The sequence below is a fragment of the Giraffa tippelskirchi genome, chromosome 7, assembly GCF_054371585.1.
Source record: "Giraffa tippelskirchi isolate mGirTip1 chromosome 7, T2T-mGirTip1v1.2.pri, whole genome shotgun sequence".
NCBI lineage: Eukaryota > Metazoa > Chordata > Mammalia > Artiodactyla > Giraffidae > Giraffa > Giraffa tippelskirchi.
In genome coordinates, this window is record NC_137281.1 from 52,040,062 (window position 1) to 52,059,122 (window position 19,061).

The window sequence follows — 19,061 nt, forward strand, 5'->3', positions numbered from 1 at the left end:
ACCCAGCCTCTTCATGGCAGATGGCCTTTGAGTCTCTTACTCTACTACACGCCAGGTTCAAGGCTGATGCTTAAATCCATGTCATTTCATCCCATCTCACCATGGCCCTAAGAAGAAACAATCATTATTATCCCCTTTGTAAAATGCAGAAGCCGCAACTCAGAGATTCAAGACTTTGTCTTGGGTCACTCCACGTGGGAAAGACAGGATCAAAACCAACGCAGTTTATCCCCACTCAGCTTCTCCTTTTTGAAACCTGATTCTACCTATATAGCTATATGCTGCCTCTCTTGTTCTTTCTGTTTCTTGTTGCTTTCTTTGGAGAAGGGGAGATGTAGGAGGAAAGGGTGTATTCGTAATGCAATCGACTCTTGTGTGCATCTCCTGGAGAAGTCTTTAAAGGAGCAATGTTTCTGCCCTGCCCCAATCCTGGAACTTCCTGTCTACAGGAGTGGTTATACTGACCCTCTTTACACCTGGGTATGGGGGTGAGGCTAAAGCTTGCAGATTAGTAGGCAGAGGAACATGGTAGAGGTGATCCTTTGGGAAAGGTCTCTGACATGATGTTAACACATGATCCCACCTGAATCAGTGGGAGAGGCAGTGACTTGTTGCATCAGAACATGGGGCCAAAGTTCGATTCCAGTTCTAGCTGCAGGGCTGGTTATGTAACTGTTCTGAAACTTGATTTTCACAACTGCAAAAGGAGGATACTAATACTTTGCGGGGTTGTTGGGATCATATATCTGATGGCATCCCCCAAATGCCTAAAGCCTAATAGTTGTTTGTTTAATTGCTAAGTCATGTCTGACTCTGATCCCATGGACTATATAAGCCTGCCAGTTTCCTCTGTCCATGGGATTTTCCAAGCAAGAATACTGGAGTAGGTTGCCATTTCCTTCTCCATAATGCTTAATGGATGCTTCCTAATGATTATTAACATTTATTAGTTGTCTATTATATGCCAGGCACCGCTCTAAGTATTTTAACATCAGTTCTAAATGTACTTATTGGTCACAACTGTCCATCTTCCAACCACTTTTTGACTCTGACCCTCTTGCTTCCCTCTTATAAGGATTCTTTTAACCACATCAGACCCACCTAGATAACTCAGGATAACCTCTGCCTTTCAGATCCTTAACTCAATCATACCTGCAAAGTCCCTTTTGCCAGGTAAGGTCACATAATTCAGGTTCAGGGAATTATGGCGTGGATATATTTGAGAGATCATTATTCCCTACCAGACCAGTTATCTATTCACAGTATCCTGAGACATTGTCTTTTGGGTTGCTTGCTATGCAGCCTTGAATAACTGGAACAGAGTTATCAGTTCCAGCTTAGCTCCTCCTGGCTGATGCAAACTTCCATGATAAATCTACATGATATTCTTGTCATGCAGAGGGTGGCCAAGGTGCCAGGCTCAAGACAACCTGCAGGGTCAGGGAAGCCAGGAGCTCCCGGGAGAACTTTGGAGAACGCTTATTAGTGACTGGCTCTCTCTCTCTCTCCATACCTCCATCTTCAAAATGAGAAAAAGACCAGCATGTACTCCCAAATAAGTACATTTTCCAAAATTACTATTACATTAGCTTTGCCAAGAGACTCATTGTCAAGCTGTCATCATCTTGGATGTTAATTTCTGAGGATTGGTAGTAGGCTGTATAGTGTCTTTTACACATCCCATGACTTTTCTGATTCTTGTGTTACAGTCTAGCTTCTTTTCTCCTTGCTTAAAATCTTTTCCATTGCTCTTCAGAGCATCAGTAAAGCTCATCAGTAAATCACTCATCAGTAAAGCGCAAGGAATTCTGCTGAATTTTTCTGCTCCTCATCAATAAGGTAAACTGTAAGCATGGTTTAAGATCTTTGGTTCCTGTCTTCTTACAAAAGCCTGCGCTGTCAGGGACATGTGCTTCCTGTTTGCTCTGATTTCATGCTATTGTTCTAACAACTTTATAAAATACCCTGGGTGATTTCTGAGTCCTGTAGATGAACCCACTGCTGGGTTTTCCCTGAAACATAAGGATTCAGAGCTGGGTGTGATGAAGGAAGACTCCTTGCATCCTGGTGGATGGAGTGAGAGGCTCCAGTGGGTGACTGGCTGAGAGAAAAGGAGAGAAAGGCACAGGGATAAACAAACGCAAGAAAGCTCGAAGCTCCGAAACCTAAAGACCCGGAGATGAACAGAAAGAAGTTAAGAGAGCAAACTTTTTAGTTGCTAGTAGCAAGTTTAGCTTCAGACATGTTGACTTGGTGATGATGGTAAAATAATGAAATGGAAATAGTTAAGCCTAGGCATAAAGGTTTTGCATGTCTAGTGGTGAGAATAGGAGTGAGATGTGTGATTTAATACTCAAAAATTTTCCTCTAATGGAAACATGTGATAAGTGAAAGTGTTAGTCGCTCAGTCATGTCCGACTCTTTGCGACCCCATGGACTATATCCCACCAGTCTCCTCTGTCCATGGAATTCTCCAGGGAAGAATACTGGAGTGGGTAGCTATTTCCTTCTCCAGGGGATCTTCCCAATCCAAGAGTCAAACCAGGGTCTCCTGCATTGCAGACATATTCTTTACTGTCTGAGCCACCAGGGAAGCCCAAACACGTGACAAGTCAGTTCAAAGTCTTGGCTTAAGGACTTCCCTGGTGGTCTAGAGGTTAAGACTCTGTGCTTCCAATGCAGGGGGTGTAGGTTTGATCTCTGGTCAGGCAACTAAGATCCTACATGCCATGTGGCATGGCCAAATTTTTTTTATTCTAAAGGCTTAGAAAAAGTTTTAGAGGCCAAGTTGAAGATATATGAATGGACATCCTCACAGTATAAATTCATCACTTGCCCATTCATTTATCCATTTTTCCATTCATTTGCACCCTTGCATTTTTTCATTTATTAATTGAGCTTTTACTTCATGCTAGACACTGGTCCCATAACAGATAGTGTGCATATTGGTGAAATGTAAAATAAAATCTTATGAACAAATGAGCAGCTCAAAGTTGAGAACAGAGGAAGAGAAAAACTTCCTTGTCACTGAGTCAAGCAAAAGGCAATGATAAGTCATTTCAGTAAATATTTGTTGAATGAATGAGGCAAAGGAGCATGTGAGACTACCAGAAGTACCAGACTGAGGAAATGAAAGTTTTTGCAGAGGTCAAAAATGTAAAGGCTGAGTTCAGAAGAAAGATAAGGGTGAAATACTGCCAATGTGTTTTCTCAGGATTGGTTTGCTTTAGCAAAAAAACCTGGAAATATTTTGGGGTTCTCATAAAAGTTAAAATACAACACTCGTTGCTGTTATCAATCTTAGACCTCTCTCTCTCCATCCTTTCCCCTCCTCCCTCCCTCTTTTCCTTCCTTCTTTCCTTCCTTCCTTGCAACCAGCAGTGTTAATGTTGAAAGTGTTAGTTACTCAGTCGTGTCCAACTCTTTGCAACCGCATGGACTGTAGCCCACCAGGCTCCTCTGTCCATGGAATTCTCCAGGCAAGAATATTGGAGCGGGTTCCCATTCCCTTCTCCTGGGGATCTCCCTGACCCAGGGATTGAGCATGGGTCTCCTGCATTGCAGGCAGATTCTTTACTGTCTGAGCCACCAGGGAAAGTAGCAATGTTAGCAACACACTCAAATAGCTGTAAAGTTCAAGGAAGTTGCTAAGTTAGAACCAGGGAAGAAAATATCAGGGACAATATCAATTGTCTAAAATATACAAAAAAAAAAACTTTCCCCCTTGAAACGTAAAGAAACCCAAATCAAACGAACAAATAGTTGGACTTTTATTTTAAAAAAAATCTTACTCAGAGCCAACTGAGCCCACAGTGAATATCAGTATTCCTCTATGCAAAGCCAGGATCCTGGAGTTTAGAGCCCACCCTCTTGGCTTCCCACTTACCCATGCAGTGACTTCCCCAAACAACCCCCTGGACACCCTCAAAGCTGACTAAGGTTCTGAGGAACCCGTTTGTAGGTTTATCATATATGGCCTTTACTATGCTGAGGTAGGTTCCTTCTATGCCCATGTTTTGAAGAATTTTAATCATAAATGGGTGCTGAATTTTGTCAAAGTCTTTTTCTGCATCTATTGAGATTATCACATGGTTTTTATCTTTTAATTTGTTAATATGGTGTATCACATTGATTGATTCGCATATATTGAAGAATCCTTGAATCCCTGGGATAAACCCAACTTGATCATGGGGAATGAGCTTTTTGATGTGTTGCTGAAATCTGTTTGCTAAAATTGTGTTGAGGATTTTTGCATCTATGTTCATAAGTGATATTGGCCTGTAGTTTTCTTTTTTTGTGTTGTCTTTGTCTGGTTTTGGTATCAAGAACCCCAGTTTGGAAATATCTATTCTAGGAGAAAGAATTTGACATCACCTGCTTGGGCATTTTTTTATGACAGGGAGATGTGAAACCCTTGACTTGTCTGCCCTTTGAAATGGAGAGAGATGAGCCATCAAATGTCACACCCTGTCCCAACTATCTTGAGATTGCAAAACGATGGGAATAATCTTATGGAAAATGCTAGCTGGCAGCCAACAGAGGCATGGAGCACTGACGGTGCCAAAAGAGTGAAGACATGTGCCTACTCACTGTCCAAGGAACGACAGAGGCTGCAGGTGCTGGGAAGCTGGAAAACACAGGTCCTCCGTCACGCTGACATGAACTGTATGCAGGGTTTCCTGGCCAAATCTAGGAAGCCTGTGCATTAGCAGTCACGCTGTGAGAATATGTGAGAATCCTAAATCCCCAGTAATGAACAGATGAGTTAGAACATAGGTAAGAGTCAGTACATGAAAGGATTTGAAAGGAAAAAGAAAGGTTTTATACTAAGATCAACGGCAAACACAGAATTTGACTAATCTTCACCCAGCCCTGCATGAGAGTCCTGTTTTCTTGTTCAGCCCACAAAGAATGCTACAAGCTGCATCTTGTAGGACTGGCACCCACGACCTTGTGGGGGAAACGCAAGCTCACCTGCCATGCTGCTGATGTTCACCAGCCTCCCCTTGGATTTTCTAAGAAGAGGCAGAAACGCCTTCGTGACTTCCACAGCCCCGAAGAAGTTCACGGCCATGCATCGTTTGTATTCGGTCATGGGAATGAGTTCCCCATCAGTTGGTAAGCCAAGGACTCCGGCGTTGTTGATCACAGCCCACAGTCCTGAGGACAGAAAGGAACAACTCTGAGATTGGGCAATACCAAGAGAGTGGGAGGATTTTTAATCCTTCAAGCTCCGAAGTCAAAAGGACCCATTTGAGACTTGAGATCTGGGCAAGAGATCACTTCAACTCTCACACCTTTGTCTTGGGGCTTCCCTGGAGGTCCAGTGGTTAAGACCTCACCTTCCAATGCAGGGGGGTGTGGGTTCAATCCTTTGTTAGGAAACTAAGATCCCACATGCCTCATGGCCCAAGCCAAAACATAAAACAGAAGGAAGCAATGCTGTATCAAATTCAATAAAGAGTTTAAATATGGTCCACATTAAAAAAAAAAAAGTCTTAAAAAGAAAAAACCTTACTCTCCTTGAATACTTGTGAAATATTAAGAAATGGTTTTATGGAGGTTCTTTTGCCTCAAAGTTTATTCCAAGTCTGCCTCGTGTTTCTCCCTCAAAGGAGTGTATGGAGACAGAATGATGTCTCTAGGACATGCAGATTTAAAACAATGTGTCTTACATGCAGTGCAACAATATAAGATCCTGTCTTTCCTTTCCCTTTGACTGGAAAAGTTCCCCTAGTACAGGGAAGCAGGAAAACTAGAGCAGAAATGCCAAGAGCTAAGAAGACTGCAGAGTCCCTGAGCTCTGCTCCCTTCCCCGGTCAGCCTGATCCCCTTGACTAACCGGAATCACAAGGAGAGCTTGTTCACACATAGGTGGCTAGGACCCAGCTCCAGAGAAACTGATTGAGGGTGTCTGGGGTGAGGCCTGACAAGCTGCATCTCTAGCAAGTTCCCAGGTGACGCTGACACTGACCTCACTTAGAGAACCACTGTCCACAACTGGTGATTTTTCAGCCTTGACTGCACATTAAAATCATCTGGGGAGCTTTTTAAAACCCCAACACCCAGGCCACACTGCAGCCAATTAGATCAGCAACTGTGGGGTAGTAAAGAAAGGGGATCTCGGCATTAGCCATTTTTTAAATTCCCTACGTAGGTGATTCCGGTGTACAACCAAGCTTCGGAGTCATTGCCCTAAATGGCAGGAGAGCAGTAATACAGAAACTCCACGTGCTTTGTGGGCAGGAGGGTCTGGAGCACAAGTGAGTCACCTAGGAGAAACAGAGGCAGCAGGATCCGGGGTGTGTTCGGCTAGATAGACCTGAAGCAGATTCTCTGAGTTCCCCGAGCCACTGCAGGGTTTAGACCAGTGGTTCTCAAGGTGTGGCCCAGACCAGCAGCAGCAATTGGGAACTTGTTAGAAATGCAAATACTGGAGCCCCATCTCAGACCTGCTGGATCAGAAACCGAAGATCAGAAATTACTGTTGAAGCTCAGCAGTGTGACATAACGTGCCCAAGTGTGAGATGCACACCCACGTGTGAGAACCACTGGGATATAGAGGAGCAGAATGAGCCTCCATGCTAGGAAAGGCACAGAAATGGCAGCAGACACCAGCCCTAACAGCACCCTTCTGATGACTTCAAAGAAGCAAGTAGCAGCCAACCTACATGAGGACTGAACAGAGTATTGGACATCTCAGCAGAGTCCAGCATGAAGCACTGGCCATCAAAGATGTAATGTCCCATCCCTAGGAATTTAGGATGCTACCCTGGGGAAAAGAGAGAAAGCTCCAAATGACTGACATGGTTTTCTCCACGTGGCTCAAGATAGAAATTGAATTGATTTATACAAAATATAGTTACATTTCTTGCACAGCTGAGTTGGTGGTCTGACATTTACGTGCAGTAATGACTGGGAGCTGTAAGTGAGAGGATGCCTGGCACGTAGTAAGAGCTCAACAGCTATTAGGAGGTTGGTGACTTAAGGAGAGGATGCCTCCAGCTAATCCCTCCAAGTGATGGTTTTAACTGACTCAGCCTGATGCATACCTTTGACCAGTCAAACATACAGGTGGCAGCTTGAGAATGCCCTATGACAGGGACCAGCAAACATATCCTGTAAAAGGCTGGATAGTAAATGCTTTAACATTGCAAGTCCTATTCACTCAAGTCTACCATTATGGTGTGAGCAGCCACAGACAATCCATAAATGAACGGGAGTGGCTGCTTTCCAATAAAACAATAGGGACGGTGACATTTGTATCCCACATAATTTTCATGTGTCCAAAAAATCTTCTTCGGATTTCTTTTAACCATTTAAAAATATAAACACCATCCTGAGCTCACAGGATATACAAAAACAGTTGGCAGATCTATATAATAATCTATATATCTTTATAAAATACTCTTTAAATGACAAAGTTAAAGAGACAGAGAACAGGTTAAGGATGAGAATATGGCTCTTCAGAGGTAACGTGAGAGGGTCTGGTGGTGATGGAACAGTTCTGTATTTTGAGTGGGGTGATATTGCACAAAACTACACATGTTATGAAATTGTGAGCAAGCACACACGCATACACACATGCACACACATGCATTTGCATGTATAGCTGATGAAATTTGAATGAACTCTGGGGATTACATCAATGCCAATTTCCTGGTTTTGATATTGTACTATAGTTATGCAAGATATTAACACTGGGGGAGGCTTGGCAAAGAGTGAATCTACTATTTTTTCAAAATAAAAAGTTTTTAAAAAAAAAAGGCAGGGCCACAGCTTGCCAACTCCTGCCATAGAATTCTAAGCTGGCCAATAAACCTATTATACCTGTAGGGCTTCATAATAATTTTTAAAAAATTAATAACGAGCAAAGCGATTCCCCAATGGCTCACATTAAAAGAATCCACCTGCAATGCAGGAGACACAGGAGACACAAGTTCGATCCCTGGGTCAGGAAGATTCCCCTGGAGGAGGGCACAGCAACCCACTGCAGTATTCCTGCCTGGAGAATCCCACATACTAAGGAACATGCCAGGCTGTAGTCCATAGGAGGTCACAAAGAATCAGACATGATTGAGTACGCAGATACCAGGGCAATAATGAACAATATGTTCATACTAATTTTAAAATCTGCTATGTAGGGACACAGCACACTTGCTGGCCCTCTTACAGGAGCTGAGGTTTTCTGGTTTATCCGCGTGGCCCAGACGGTTCTTTAGCAAACATTCTTCTTCGTGATTTTAAATGACCCTGTTCTACTGCTCCACTTTCTGTTTGACTTGAGAGGCTGAAGTCGAGAGAGACCTCGAGAACAGGTAATTCTGTATTGGTGTTGAATTGGTATATTGGTAACTCTGCCTCAGTAAGAACTGTTCTCCAGAATGCAGGCCCCAAAACAGCATGTAAAGTGTTTTCCAAATGCTCACACCTTGGAAAGCGTACTGATTGGATCCTTTCATCCCAGGACACTGGCATTGTTATTAGCATTTCAAGAAGTACTACTTTATCATTCACTATGGCCAATACTGTCCCGCTAGGCCTCAAGATGGTGTATATTGGATATCTCCTAACAAGACACCGTCAAGTCAATAAGAGGGACAGCAAAAGACAAGGCCAGGAAAACGACCTTTCTAGAAAACAACTATATTAGTTTCTTTTTTCTGGGTAGGTCAGCTGTGAAGAGGATATGAGGAGGAAGTCCTTGAGGCCTTCATGGAAAACCCCCAGGTGAAGCCAGAACAGGAGAAAGCAAAGCTAACAAAGAGAGGCTGGGTCCTGATGACACTGCTTGAGTGCCCAGATCCAGACATGCCTGAAGCCAACGGGTCTTTTTAGTTATGTAAGGAAAATGCATTCCCTTTATGCGAAGAGCTGACTCATTTGAAAAGACCCTGACGTTGGGAAAGATTGAAGGCAGGAGGAGAAGGGGACGACAGAGAATGAGATGATTAGATGGCATCACTGACTCAATGGACATGAGTTTGGGTAAACTCCAGGAGTTGGTGATGGGCAGGGAGGCCTGGCGTGCTGCAGTCCATGAGGTCGCAGGGAGTCAGACACAACTGAGCGACTGAACTGAACTGAACTATGCTTTAGCAGTTTTGAATTGGGTTATGTCACTCGTATCTGAAAGAATCGTGGTGGAAACATAGTTTTGGTTCTTAAGAAACCTTGTGGTGAGGAGTGGGAGATGGACATATTTGTATAATAATGCAGTAATGAGGGTGTGTGCAAAGGGTAAAGAGTGAGTTTCCAGAAGAGGAAGTGAATGATGTAGCCTGGATTACCAGGAAGGTCATGCAAGAGCTGTTATGTTTGAGCTAGATCTCCTTTAGAGTAGAGTGTGTGGTTGGACAAAGGTAAAAGTCTAGAGAAATGAAGTGGAGGCAAGAGGGAAGTTTGGGTAAGAGGAAGCTGAAGGTACAAAGTCATGAACTGAACATTCTATTCTGGAAACCATTCATCATTTACTGAGTGGAACAGCAGATACTGCAGATGAAGGTTTTGGCAATGGCTATTCTCCTGAAAGGTCTTAGAATCCCTGTGAAGGTGTTTGATGGTGAATGGAGGACCACAGAAACCGTTCAGTGAGACAAAGCATATGCCTGGCTCATGGGAGGAGCCCAAGACACGGAGGCTCAGTTTATCAAAGGAGATGGATGATACTCTAAGATGTGCACATTGTAAAGACCACTCTCCATCTGGAAAGCAATGGGGAAGAAAACCGGATTGCAAAGAAAGCTCAGGTGGGAGATGAGGGTCCCAGTTAAACCATAGCTCCCTAGGGATAATAGGAAGGGGCGGGATGATGAAGATCTAGGACATAGAATTGACAGGACTCAGGACCAACAGGATGCAGAAATCAAGGGTAAGCTGCAGGCTTAAGTGACCCCAGGTTGTTTGGCTTGAATGACTGATTAGGTGGCAGTGCCTGGGCTTCCCTGGTGGCTCAGACGGTAAAGAATTCGCCTGCAGGAGACCTGGGTTTGATCCCTGGATTGGGAAGATCCCCTGGAGGAGGGCATGGCAACCCACTCCAGTATTCTTGCCTGGAGAATCCCTCTAGACAGAGGAGCCTAGCAGGCTACAGTCCATGGGGTCTCAAAGAGTCAGACATGACTGAGCAACTAAGCACAGCCGGTGTCTAAGCCAGCACCTCAGTCATCAGATGCAGGAGGGGAAACTGATTCGCAGACTAGAAGCAGAGGAAAGAATACTGGCAACCGGTTGTATATGTCTATAGGTCCTGATGTTGAAAAGAGGGCTAGGTTGTTAACATAGATTAAGAAATTACTGGATTAAATGGCAGTGTTTCTCAACTCTGGCAGAATATTAGCATTGCTGGAGGAGCTTTAAAATGTGCTGATATCTGGGACCCCCAAATGGGATCTTCTTTATAGTGGACCTTCCCAGCAAAAGGAGAGCACCAGTACCAGCCTCGCTGAAGAAGGATCTGCTGAGTTACTGTCTGTAGATACTGATTTAATCTGCTGGGGAAAAGTCCCCAGGCTGCGTGGGAATCAAAGATGTGTGACCTGTGCTTCAGAAAGATCTCAAGCTTGGTTTAATTTTCCACAGGCATTACCTTAACATCTTAAACATTTTGTAAACAAGGAGCCCCACATAACTTGCAATTTTGCACTGCATCCCCTAAATTACATAGCCCATCCTGGGTCCGCACATAGGTATTTTAAGACACTTCCCAGGTGAAAATTCCTGGTATAGGAAGAGAAACAGCATAGCCCAGGAAACTTGGAGTGGGATCTGGAGACAGAGCCCTCAGTAACATTCACATTTAGGGGACTGGCACGGCGGGCAGAGGAAGGAGGTTCATACAAGAGAAGCAGAAAGAATGATCAGAGAACTTGGAGGGCAAGATGTGGCTGGAGACCCCAAAAGCCCAAGGAGGGGAGGGTAATCAACATGTTCAAACACTGCAGAGAAGTTAAGAGCTTGGTGTTCAGGATAATATACACTGTTTCCCTTGGCCAGACCAGTTAAGGAGATGTGTCAAGAAGTGAAAACAGGAGAGCAGGATTCCAAAGAGCTTGGCTGCGAAGGAAGAGGAAGAGAAAGGCAGGGGCTGAGGGAAGACAGTCATTACGAAGCTATTTTAAGTCTAGTACATGTTAGTATCAGTAAGAGGAAAGACATGTGGAGGGGCAGTAAGTAACAGGAGAGTGACTGAGCAGAGGTTGGAGGGAATGAGATGGAGAATTCTGTAAGTTCTGAGGAAGGACCATGCCTGACTCCTTCCCAATGTCTTCATATCTGCAAGAGGTCCCAGCAAGGGGCAGGGGCTCAGCACAGGGTCTCCAGGCGCCATCATAGACTAGAGGGAAGTGGTAATTAGAGGCTAGAACCAGTGTCGGGCATTTGCAAGGAGGGTAGAGGGCAGTCGAGGGCACAGGTAGCTGAAGGCAGTACCTTTGTTCTGCACCTTCTCCTTCACTTTGCTGTAGGCCTCTTTTATCTCCTGCGTGTTGGTGATGTTCAGCTGGAGCACGGAGAGATGCTTGGAGCAGGTTCTTCGTAATTCCTCTGCTCCGGACCCCTGTTCATCCAGAACTCCGGCAAATACAGTGAAGCCCAGCTCGTCCAGATACTTGGCCAAACCATGGCCAAACCCAGAATCGCAACCTGCAAGGGGCCAAAGCAGTACAAATGGGCTCAGACCAAAATGGCAGGAGAAGTTACTGAAGAAAAACTCACTGCATGCTGTTTGTGATAGTCCGCGTTCTCTGTAGAGAGTGGGTCTTGAGGAAGTTTTCTCCTTTGCTAACTGGAAAATGGGCAGAGAAGCCACAACAGACAAATTTCTCCTTATTAAAAAAAGAAAATGGAGGTGAGGAAGAATTTGAGGTGGGGACATAAGTGGAAGGAGAAATGCTGATGAGGGGAAGGGGTCCAGGAGTGACTGGTGGCCAAAGAATATAGCAGGAAAAACTAAGACATCTGACAGAAGCTTTTTTACTCATCTCTATGTGTAATATTTGATGTAATAACCTCCATCACTGCATACAATCTTCAGTAAAATTTTCGTTACAAACTAACAGGTTGGAGTTGGTTTTTCTTTTTAAAGATATAACAAAATGTCAGGTCCTGCTTCAAAGTGGACCCAGGACAACAGCAGAGGCTACCCACAGGGTCCAATTCCTTCTGACGTATGAAAGATGAAGACTCCAAGCCACATGCCCTTCTCACCTCCTTGGAAGTTTTTCCCTAGCCATGGCCTTCTCCCAAACCACTAAACCCTAGGACGATGCTTGCAACAGAAACCAGACAGAAATCCCCAAGTGCACTGCTTTGTGAAACCAGAGGATAAGATCATATGCAGAACATACGTCAAATCTCAGGATTTTTTTTTCACTAATTAGAAAACGTCCATTCCTGTAAATGCTAGAAGGAATTTGGTCCATGTGCTTCAGAGAACACAAATACACAGTTACTTTTTCCAATCCAAATTTCTTGCCTGCTTTAGTTGGATCCTTTAAGGTAAATTTTTTGGGTGTTAGCTCTAGAAGGTCTTGTAGGTCTTCACAGAACCGTTCAACTTCAGCTTCTTCAGCATTACTGGTCGGGGCATAGACTTGGATTACTGTGATACTGAATGGTTTGCCTTGGAAACCAACAAAGATCATTTGTCATTTTTGAGATTGCATCCAAGTACTGCATTTCGGACTCTTTTGTTTACTATGGTGGTTACTCCATTTCTTCTAAGGGATTCCTGCCCACAGTAGTAGATATAATGGTCATCTGAGTTAAAATCAACCAAAAAAAGATGTCCTTTTCATTATAGGGGACTGGAATGCAACAGTAGGAAGTCAAGAAATACCTGGAGTAATAGGCAAATTTGGCCTTGGAGTACAAAACGAAGCAGGTCAAAGGCTAACACAGATTGGCCAAGAGAATGCACTGGTCATATCAAACACCCTCTTCCAACAACACAAGAGAAGACTACACATGGATATCACCACATGGTCAATACCGAAATCAGACTGATTATATTCTTTGCAGCCAAAGATGGAGAAGCTCTATACAGTCAGCAAAAACAAGACCAGGAGCTGACTGGCTCAGATCATGAATTCCTTATTGCCAAATTCAGACTTAAATTGAAGAAAGTAGGGAAAACCACTAGACCATTCAGGTATCACCTAAATCAAATCCCTTATGATTATACAGTGGAAGTGACAGATAGATTCAAGGGATTAGATCTGAGACACAGAGTGCCTGAAGAACTATGGACAGAGGGTCGTGACATTGTACAGGAGGCAGTGACCAAGACCATCCCCAAGAAAAAGAAATGCAAAAAAACAAAATGGCTGTCTGAGGAGGCCTTACAGATATCTGAGAAAAGAAGAGAAGCTAAAGGCAAAGGAGAAAAGGAAACATATACCCATTTGAATGCAGAATTCCAAAGAATGGCAAGGAGAGATAAGAAAGCTTTCCTCAGTGATCAATGCAAAGAAATAGAGAAAAATAATAGAATGGAAAAGACTAGAGATCTCTTCAAGAAAATTAGAGATACCAAAGGAACATTTCATGCAAAGATGGGCTCGATAAAGGACAGAAATGGTATGGACCTAGCAGAAACAGAAGATATTAAGAAGAGGTGGTAAGAATACACAGAAGAACTATACAAAAAAATCTTCATGACCCAGATAATCACAATGGTGTGATCACTCACCTAGAGCCAGACATCCTGGAATGCGAAGTCAAGTGGGCCTTAGGAAGCATCACTACGAACAAAGCTAGTGGAGGTGATGGAATTCCAGTTAAGCTATTTCAAATCCTAAAAGATGATGCTGTGAAAGTGCTGCACTCAATATGCCAGCAAATTTGGAAAACTCAGCAGTGGCCACAGGACTGGAAAATGTCAGTTTTCATTCTAATCCCAGAAAGGCAATGCCAAAGAATGTTCAAACTACTGCACAATTGCACTCATCTCACACGCTAGCAAAACAATGCTCAAAATTCTCGAAGCCAGGCTTTAACAATATGTGAACTGTGAACTTCCAGACGTTCAAGCTGGATTTAGAAAAGGCAGAGGAACCAAAGATCAAATTTCCAACATCTGTTGGATCATCGAAAAAGCAAGAGAGTTCCAGAAAAAACATCTATTTCTGCTTTATTGACTCCACCAAAGTCTCTGTGTGGATCACAACAAACTGTGGAAAATTCTTAAAGAGATGGAAATACCAGACCACCTGACTTGCCTCCTGAGAAATCTGTATCCAGGTCAAGAAGCAACAGTTAGAACTGGACATGGAACAATGGATTGGTTCCAAATAGGGACATCAAGGCTGTATATTGTCAGCCTGCTTATTTAACTTATATGCAGAGTACTTTATGAGAAATGCTGGACTGGATGAAGCATAAGCTGAAATCAAGATTGCCTGGAGAAATATCAATAACCTCAGATATGCAGATGACACCACCCTAATGGCAGAAAGCAAAGAAGAACTAAAGAGCCTCTTGATGAAAGTGAAAAAGTTGGCTTAAAACTCAACATTCAAAAAACTAAGTTCATGACATCTGGCCCCATCACTTCATGGCAAATATATGGGGAAACAATGAAAACAGTGAGAGACTTTATTTTGGGGGGCTCCAAAATCACTGCAGATGATGACTGCAGCCATGAAATGAAAAGATGCTTCCTCCTTGGAAGAAAAGCTATGACCAATTTAGACAACATATTAAAAAGCAGAGACATTACTTTGCCAACAAAGGTCCATCTAGTCAAAGCTATGGTTTTTCCAGTAGTCTTGTATGGGTGTGAAAGCTGGACTATAAAGAAAGCTGAGCACCGAAGAATTGACGCTTTTGAACTGTGGTATTGGAGAAGACTCTTGAGAGTCCCTTGGACTGCAAGGAGATCCAACCAGTCCATCCTAAAGGAGATCAGTACTGAATATTCATTGGAAGGGCTGATGTTGAAGCTGAAACTCCAATACTTTGGCCACTTGATGGGAAGAGCTGACTCATTGAAAAGACCCTGATGCTGGGAAAGACTGAAGGCAGGAGAAGAAGACGACAGAGGATGATACGGTTGGATGGCATCACTGACTCGATGGACATGAATATGAGCAAGCTCTGGAAGTTGGTGATGGATAGAGACGCCTGGTGTGCTGCAGTCCATGGGGTGGCAAAGAGTCGGACACAACTGAGTGACTGAAATGAACTGAACTTGAGGTAAATTTAGATAATTCTGTTTCATTAATGTGGTACAGGATATGAATTCTGATTTTGGGTTGCAGGCACTTAACCAAATTATCAAGCTATCTACAATAATGGCTTATTTGAAACAGTTCTTCTGAGCATGAGGGTTCTTTCTTGCATCATATGAGTAAGGACTCAAAGGGGCAGGGAGAAGTACTTGTCAGTTTGAAAGTCACAGACAGTTTATCTTTCTATAATTAGCTTAGGAGAAAAAAGTGAAGAACCCACAGTAGCAGGAAGAAGCAAGAGTCTTCCAGGGTCTCACATTTGATTAAATATTGTTACTGTGTATTTCCATTGTTCTTCCATGGCAGAACATATGGCAGAGACTTGGGAACACACATGCCTGAAGCCAGGTTACTCTTATGTTACATAACTATGTTGCTTGCAGTGCCACAGAAGTTGGCTGTGCCCCAGACAAATGGAGTGCTGGTCTGTTCCCACAAATCTTTATCCCAGTCTTCATGGCAAGGAGGGCACTGTGCTATGTGCTCTCAGCCAGTCTCTTGTCCAAGGTTCCTGGGTGGGTTGACTACATCCTGCTCAATACAGCTTTTGTCATCACAGCTTGAGATGTGATGACTGATTTCAGCCCAAGGAACTTGATGGCGAGCATTAAAGGGACAAGTTGTCAGTTTGTCTGCGACATCAGGATGATTCTTTCTGCACTTGAAAAGCTGATAAGGAAACCTGCAGGCCTTGATCTGGTGGTTTTTATCATAAGGGCATCGTAACAGCTTTTCAGGGTTCAGAGTATCGAGGTAAGTTTCTTCCATGTTGGGAATTAAGGAGCCTAATCCAAAGTGCTCAGCTGAGACACGCTCTCCCAGTTGTGGTCTTTGCCCACATCCCGTGCCCCAGCAACGGCTCACTTCCGGCCCCTGAAGTTAGGGAGTGGGGCCCCCACTTCCCGTGACGCAGGGCTGTGCGTCAGCGGAGCATGGGGATGGGGGCAAAATCTCAGAATTTGAGATGGGAGTCTACCCCACCCACGTGTAGTGTATTATGGGCTCTAGAAAAGTTGCTTTATACCCACAAGTACAAAACAGAGATATCTGAAATTCTAAGATGAAGACATCATGGACATAAATTCACCCTTTGAGCCATACCAGAATAAATGTGTAACAATTACTAAGTCTCTACAGCTCTAAAGATAAGAGATCATCTTCACATTGGCTGTGCCAGGTGGTCTTTCCTATAAACCTTGAAGGACCTGCCTTGTCAGCAGCTGGGGGCTAGAGTCAGGCATGCCCCTAAAAATCAGAAAGTTCAGGAAATCAGAGCGCACACTGACAATCAACTCAAGGATCAATATGCAAGTGATTAGAAAAGATATCTGACTTTAAATCTAACAATACCTGCCTGGAGGGACTTCCCTAGTGGTCCAGTAGTTAAGAATCCATCTTGCAATGCAAGGGTTGCAGGTTCAATTCATGGTCAGGGAACTAAGATCCCACATACTGCAGAGCAGTGAAGCCAGTGGTCCCCAACTAGAGAATATGTGCACTGGAGCAAAAGATCCTCCATTACACAGTGAAGCTCCACCTGCCTCAATTAAGACCCGAGGCAGCCAAAGTTAATTAATTAATTAATTAATTTTTAAACCCCTTCATGGATCACAGTCTTGTCATGGCGAAGAGGCTTGAATAACTCAATGATGCCACAAGCCATGCTATGCAAGGCCACCCAAGACGGATGGACAGGTGATAATGAAGAGTTCTGACAAAACGTGGTCCACAGGAGGAGGAAATGGCAAATCACCCTAGTACTCTTACAGCAAGAACCCCCTGAACAGTATGAAAAGGCAGAAATATAAGACACTGGAAGATAAGCACCCCCAAGTTGGAAGGTGTCCGATCCTGGGGAAGAGTGGAGGGCAATTGCTAATAGCTCCAGAAAGAATGAAGAGGCTAGGCTAAAGCAGAAATAACACTCAGTTATGGATGTATCTGGTGGTGAGCCTCTTGATGAAAGTGAAAGAGGAGAGTGAAAAAGTGGACTCAAAACTCAACATTCAGAAAACTATGATCATGGTATCCAGTCCCATCACTTCATGGCAAATAGATGGGGAAACAATAGAAACAATGAGAGACTTTATTTTGGGGGGCTCCAAAATCACTGCAGATGGTGACTGCAGCCTTGAAATCAAAAGACACTTGGTCCTTGGAAGAAAAGTTATGACCAACCTAGACAGCACATTGAAAAGCAGAGGCATTATTTTGCTGACAAATGTCCATCTAGTCGAAGCTATGGTTTTTCCAGTAGTCATGAACGGATGTGAGAGCTGGACTATAAAGAAAGCTGAGCATCGGAGAATTGATGGTTTTGAACTGTGGTGTTGGAGAAGACTCTTGAGAGTCCCTTGACTGCAAGGAGATCAAATCAGTCAATCCTTAAGCAAATCAGTCCTGAATATTCTTTGGAAGGACTGATGCTGAAGCTGAAGCTCCAATACTTTGGCCACCTGATGCAAAGAACTGAGTCACTGGAAAAGACCCTGATGCTGAGAAAGATGGAAGGCAGGAGGAGAAGGGGATGACAGAGGATGAGATGGTTGGATGGCATTACCAACTCAATGGACATGGGTTTGAGTAAACTCTGGGAGTTGGTGATGGATAGGGAAGCCTGATGTGCTGCAGTACATGGGATCACAAGAGTCAGACATGACTGAGTGACTAAACTGAACTGAACTGGTGGTGAAAGTAAAGTCCAGTGCTGTAGAGAATAATATTGCATAGGAACCTAGAATGTTAGGTCCATGAATCAAGGTGAATTGGGCTTGGTTGTGAACCTGGCCCCCCACCTCTGCAACCCTGCTCAAGTTATTTAACCTCTCTGTGCCTCAGCTTCCTCTTCTCTAAAATGGGCTTGATAACAGTGCCTACATCAGTTATCATTTGTGATGTGCTTAACAGTGCCTGGAATTACTATAATAGGTTTAAAAAAATAATAATACTAGGTACATGAGATTCTTCCTGAATTTCAGGTCTTTACATGCATGATATTGGTAGATAGGAAGTTCACCTCTACTGATAGCTAAATATCTCGGTTAAGACTCAGCCTGCTTGATTCTGCCTCCCCCACATCTGAGTCTTGGGTAACATTACATCATGTAGTGCAGAGCCTCCACTTCCTCATCTGGCAAGTTGGGTTATAACGGTTCCTCCCTCCTAGGCTGACCTTGGAAGTCAACAAGACAGAGAATGTTCTGCACAAAGCCCAGCATATCATACGTGACTGTTACCAAAATCGTGGCTCTAATCCAGACATCATTTCTGATCTGCAGTGTGAAAAATCAGGCTATGCTAACCCTGGTGTCTTAGGGCCGTGTAGGGGCCAGAGGACCTTGAGAATGTAGTGGCTGGGGAGCCACTCCCTGTCAAGATAGAGTAACACTTGTGCACTCCAGAAACCCAAAGACAAGGCAGGGGCCTTTGTGAAAGCTATTTCCCTGGTGGCTCAGATGGTAAAGAATCTGCCTGCAATAAAGGAGACCCAGGTTTGATCCTTAGGTCAGGGAGATCCCCTGGAGAAGGGAATGGCAACCCACTCCAGTATTCTTGCCTGGAGAATCCCACGGACAGAGGAGCCTGGCGGGCTACAGTCCACGGGGTCGCAAAGAGTCAGACATGACTGAGCGACTAACACTTTGTGAAAAGGCGAAATATTTCATAATTTACCCATCAGTAGCTCAGTTGGTAAAGAATTCGCCTGCAGTGCAGGAGACTCAGGTTCAATCCCTGGGTCAAGATGATCCCTTGGAGAAGGAAATGGGAACCCACTCCAGTATTCTTGCCTGGAAAATCCCATGACAGAGGAGCCTGGTAGGCTATAGTTCA

At 43.9% G+C, this 19,061-nt stretch overlaps 1 protein-coding gene and 1 pseudogene across 2 annotated transcripts in view; both read right to left on the reverse strand.

Moving 5' to 3' along the window:
• Positions 1-19,061, reverse strand: part of HSD17B2 (hydroxysteroid 17-beta dehydrogenase 2) — a 71,671-nt gene that overhangs the window by 16,832 nt on the left and 35,778 nt on the right. The window contains exons 1-3 of one of the 2 annotated variants that reach the window (XM_081514167.1): positions 12,476-16,111; positions 11,431-11,643; positions 4,975-5,160 (exon numbers count right to left, since the gene is read on the reverse strand). In XM_081514167.1, coding sequence (XP_081370293.1) covers positions 4,975-5,160; positions 11,431-11,643; positions 12,476-12,644 — 568 coding nt within the window. In that variant the 5' untranslated portion in view covers positions 12,645-16,111. Of the gene's footprint in view, positions 1-4,974; positions 5,161-11,430; positions 11,644-12,475; positions 16,112-19,061 lie in introns of those variants that run through there. The other variant, XM_081514166.1, reaches the window with a different exon arrangement.
• LOC145514964 (gametocyte-specific factor 1 pseudogene) lies at positions 15,504-15,998 on the reverse strand (annotated as a pseudogene).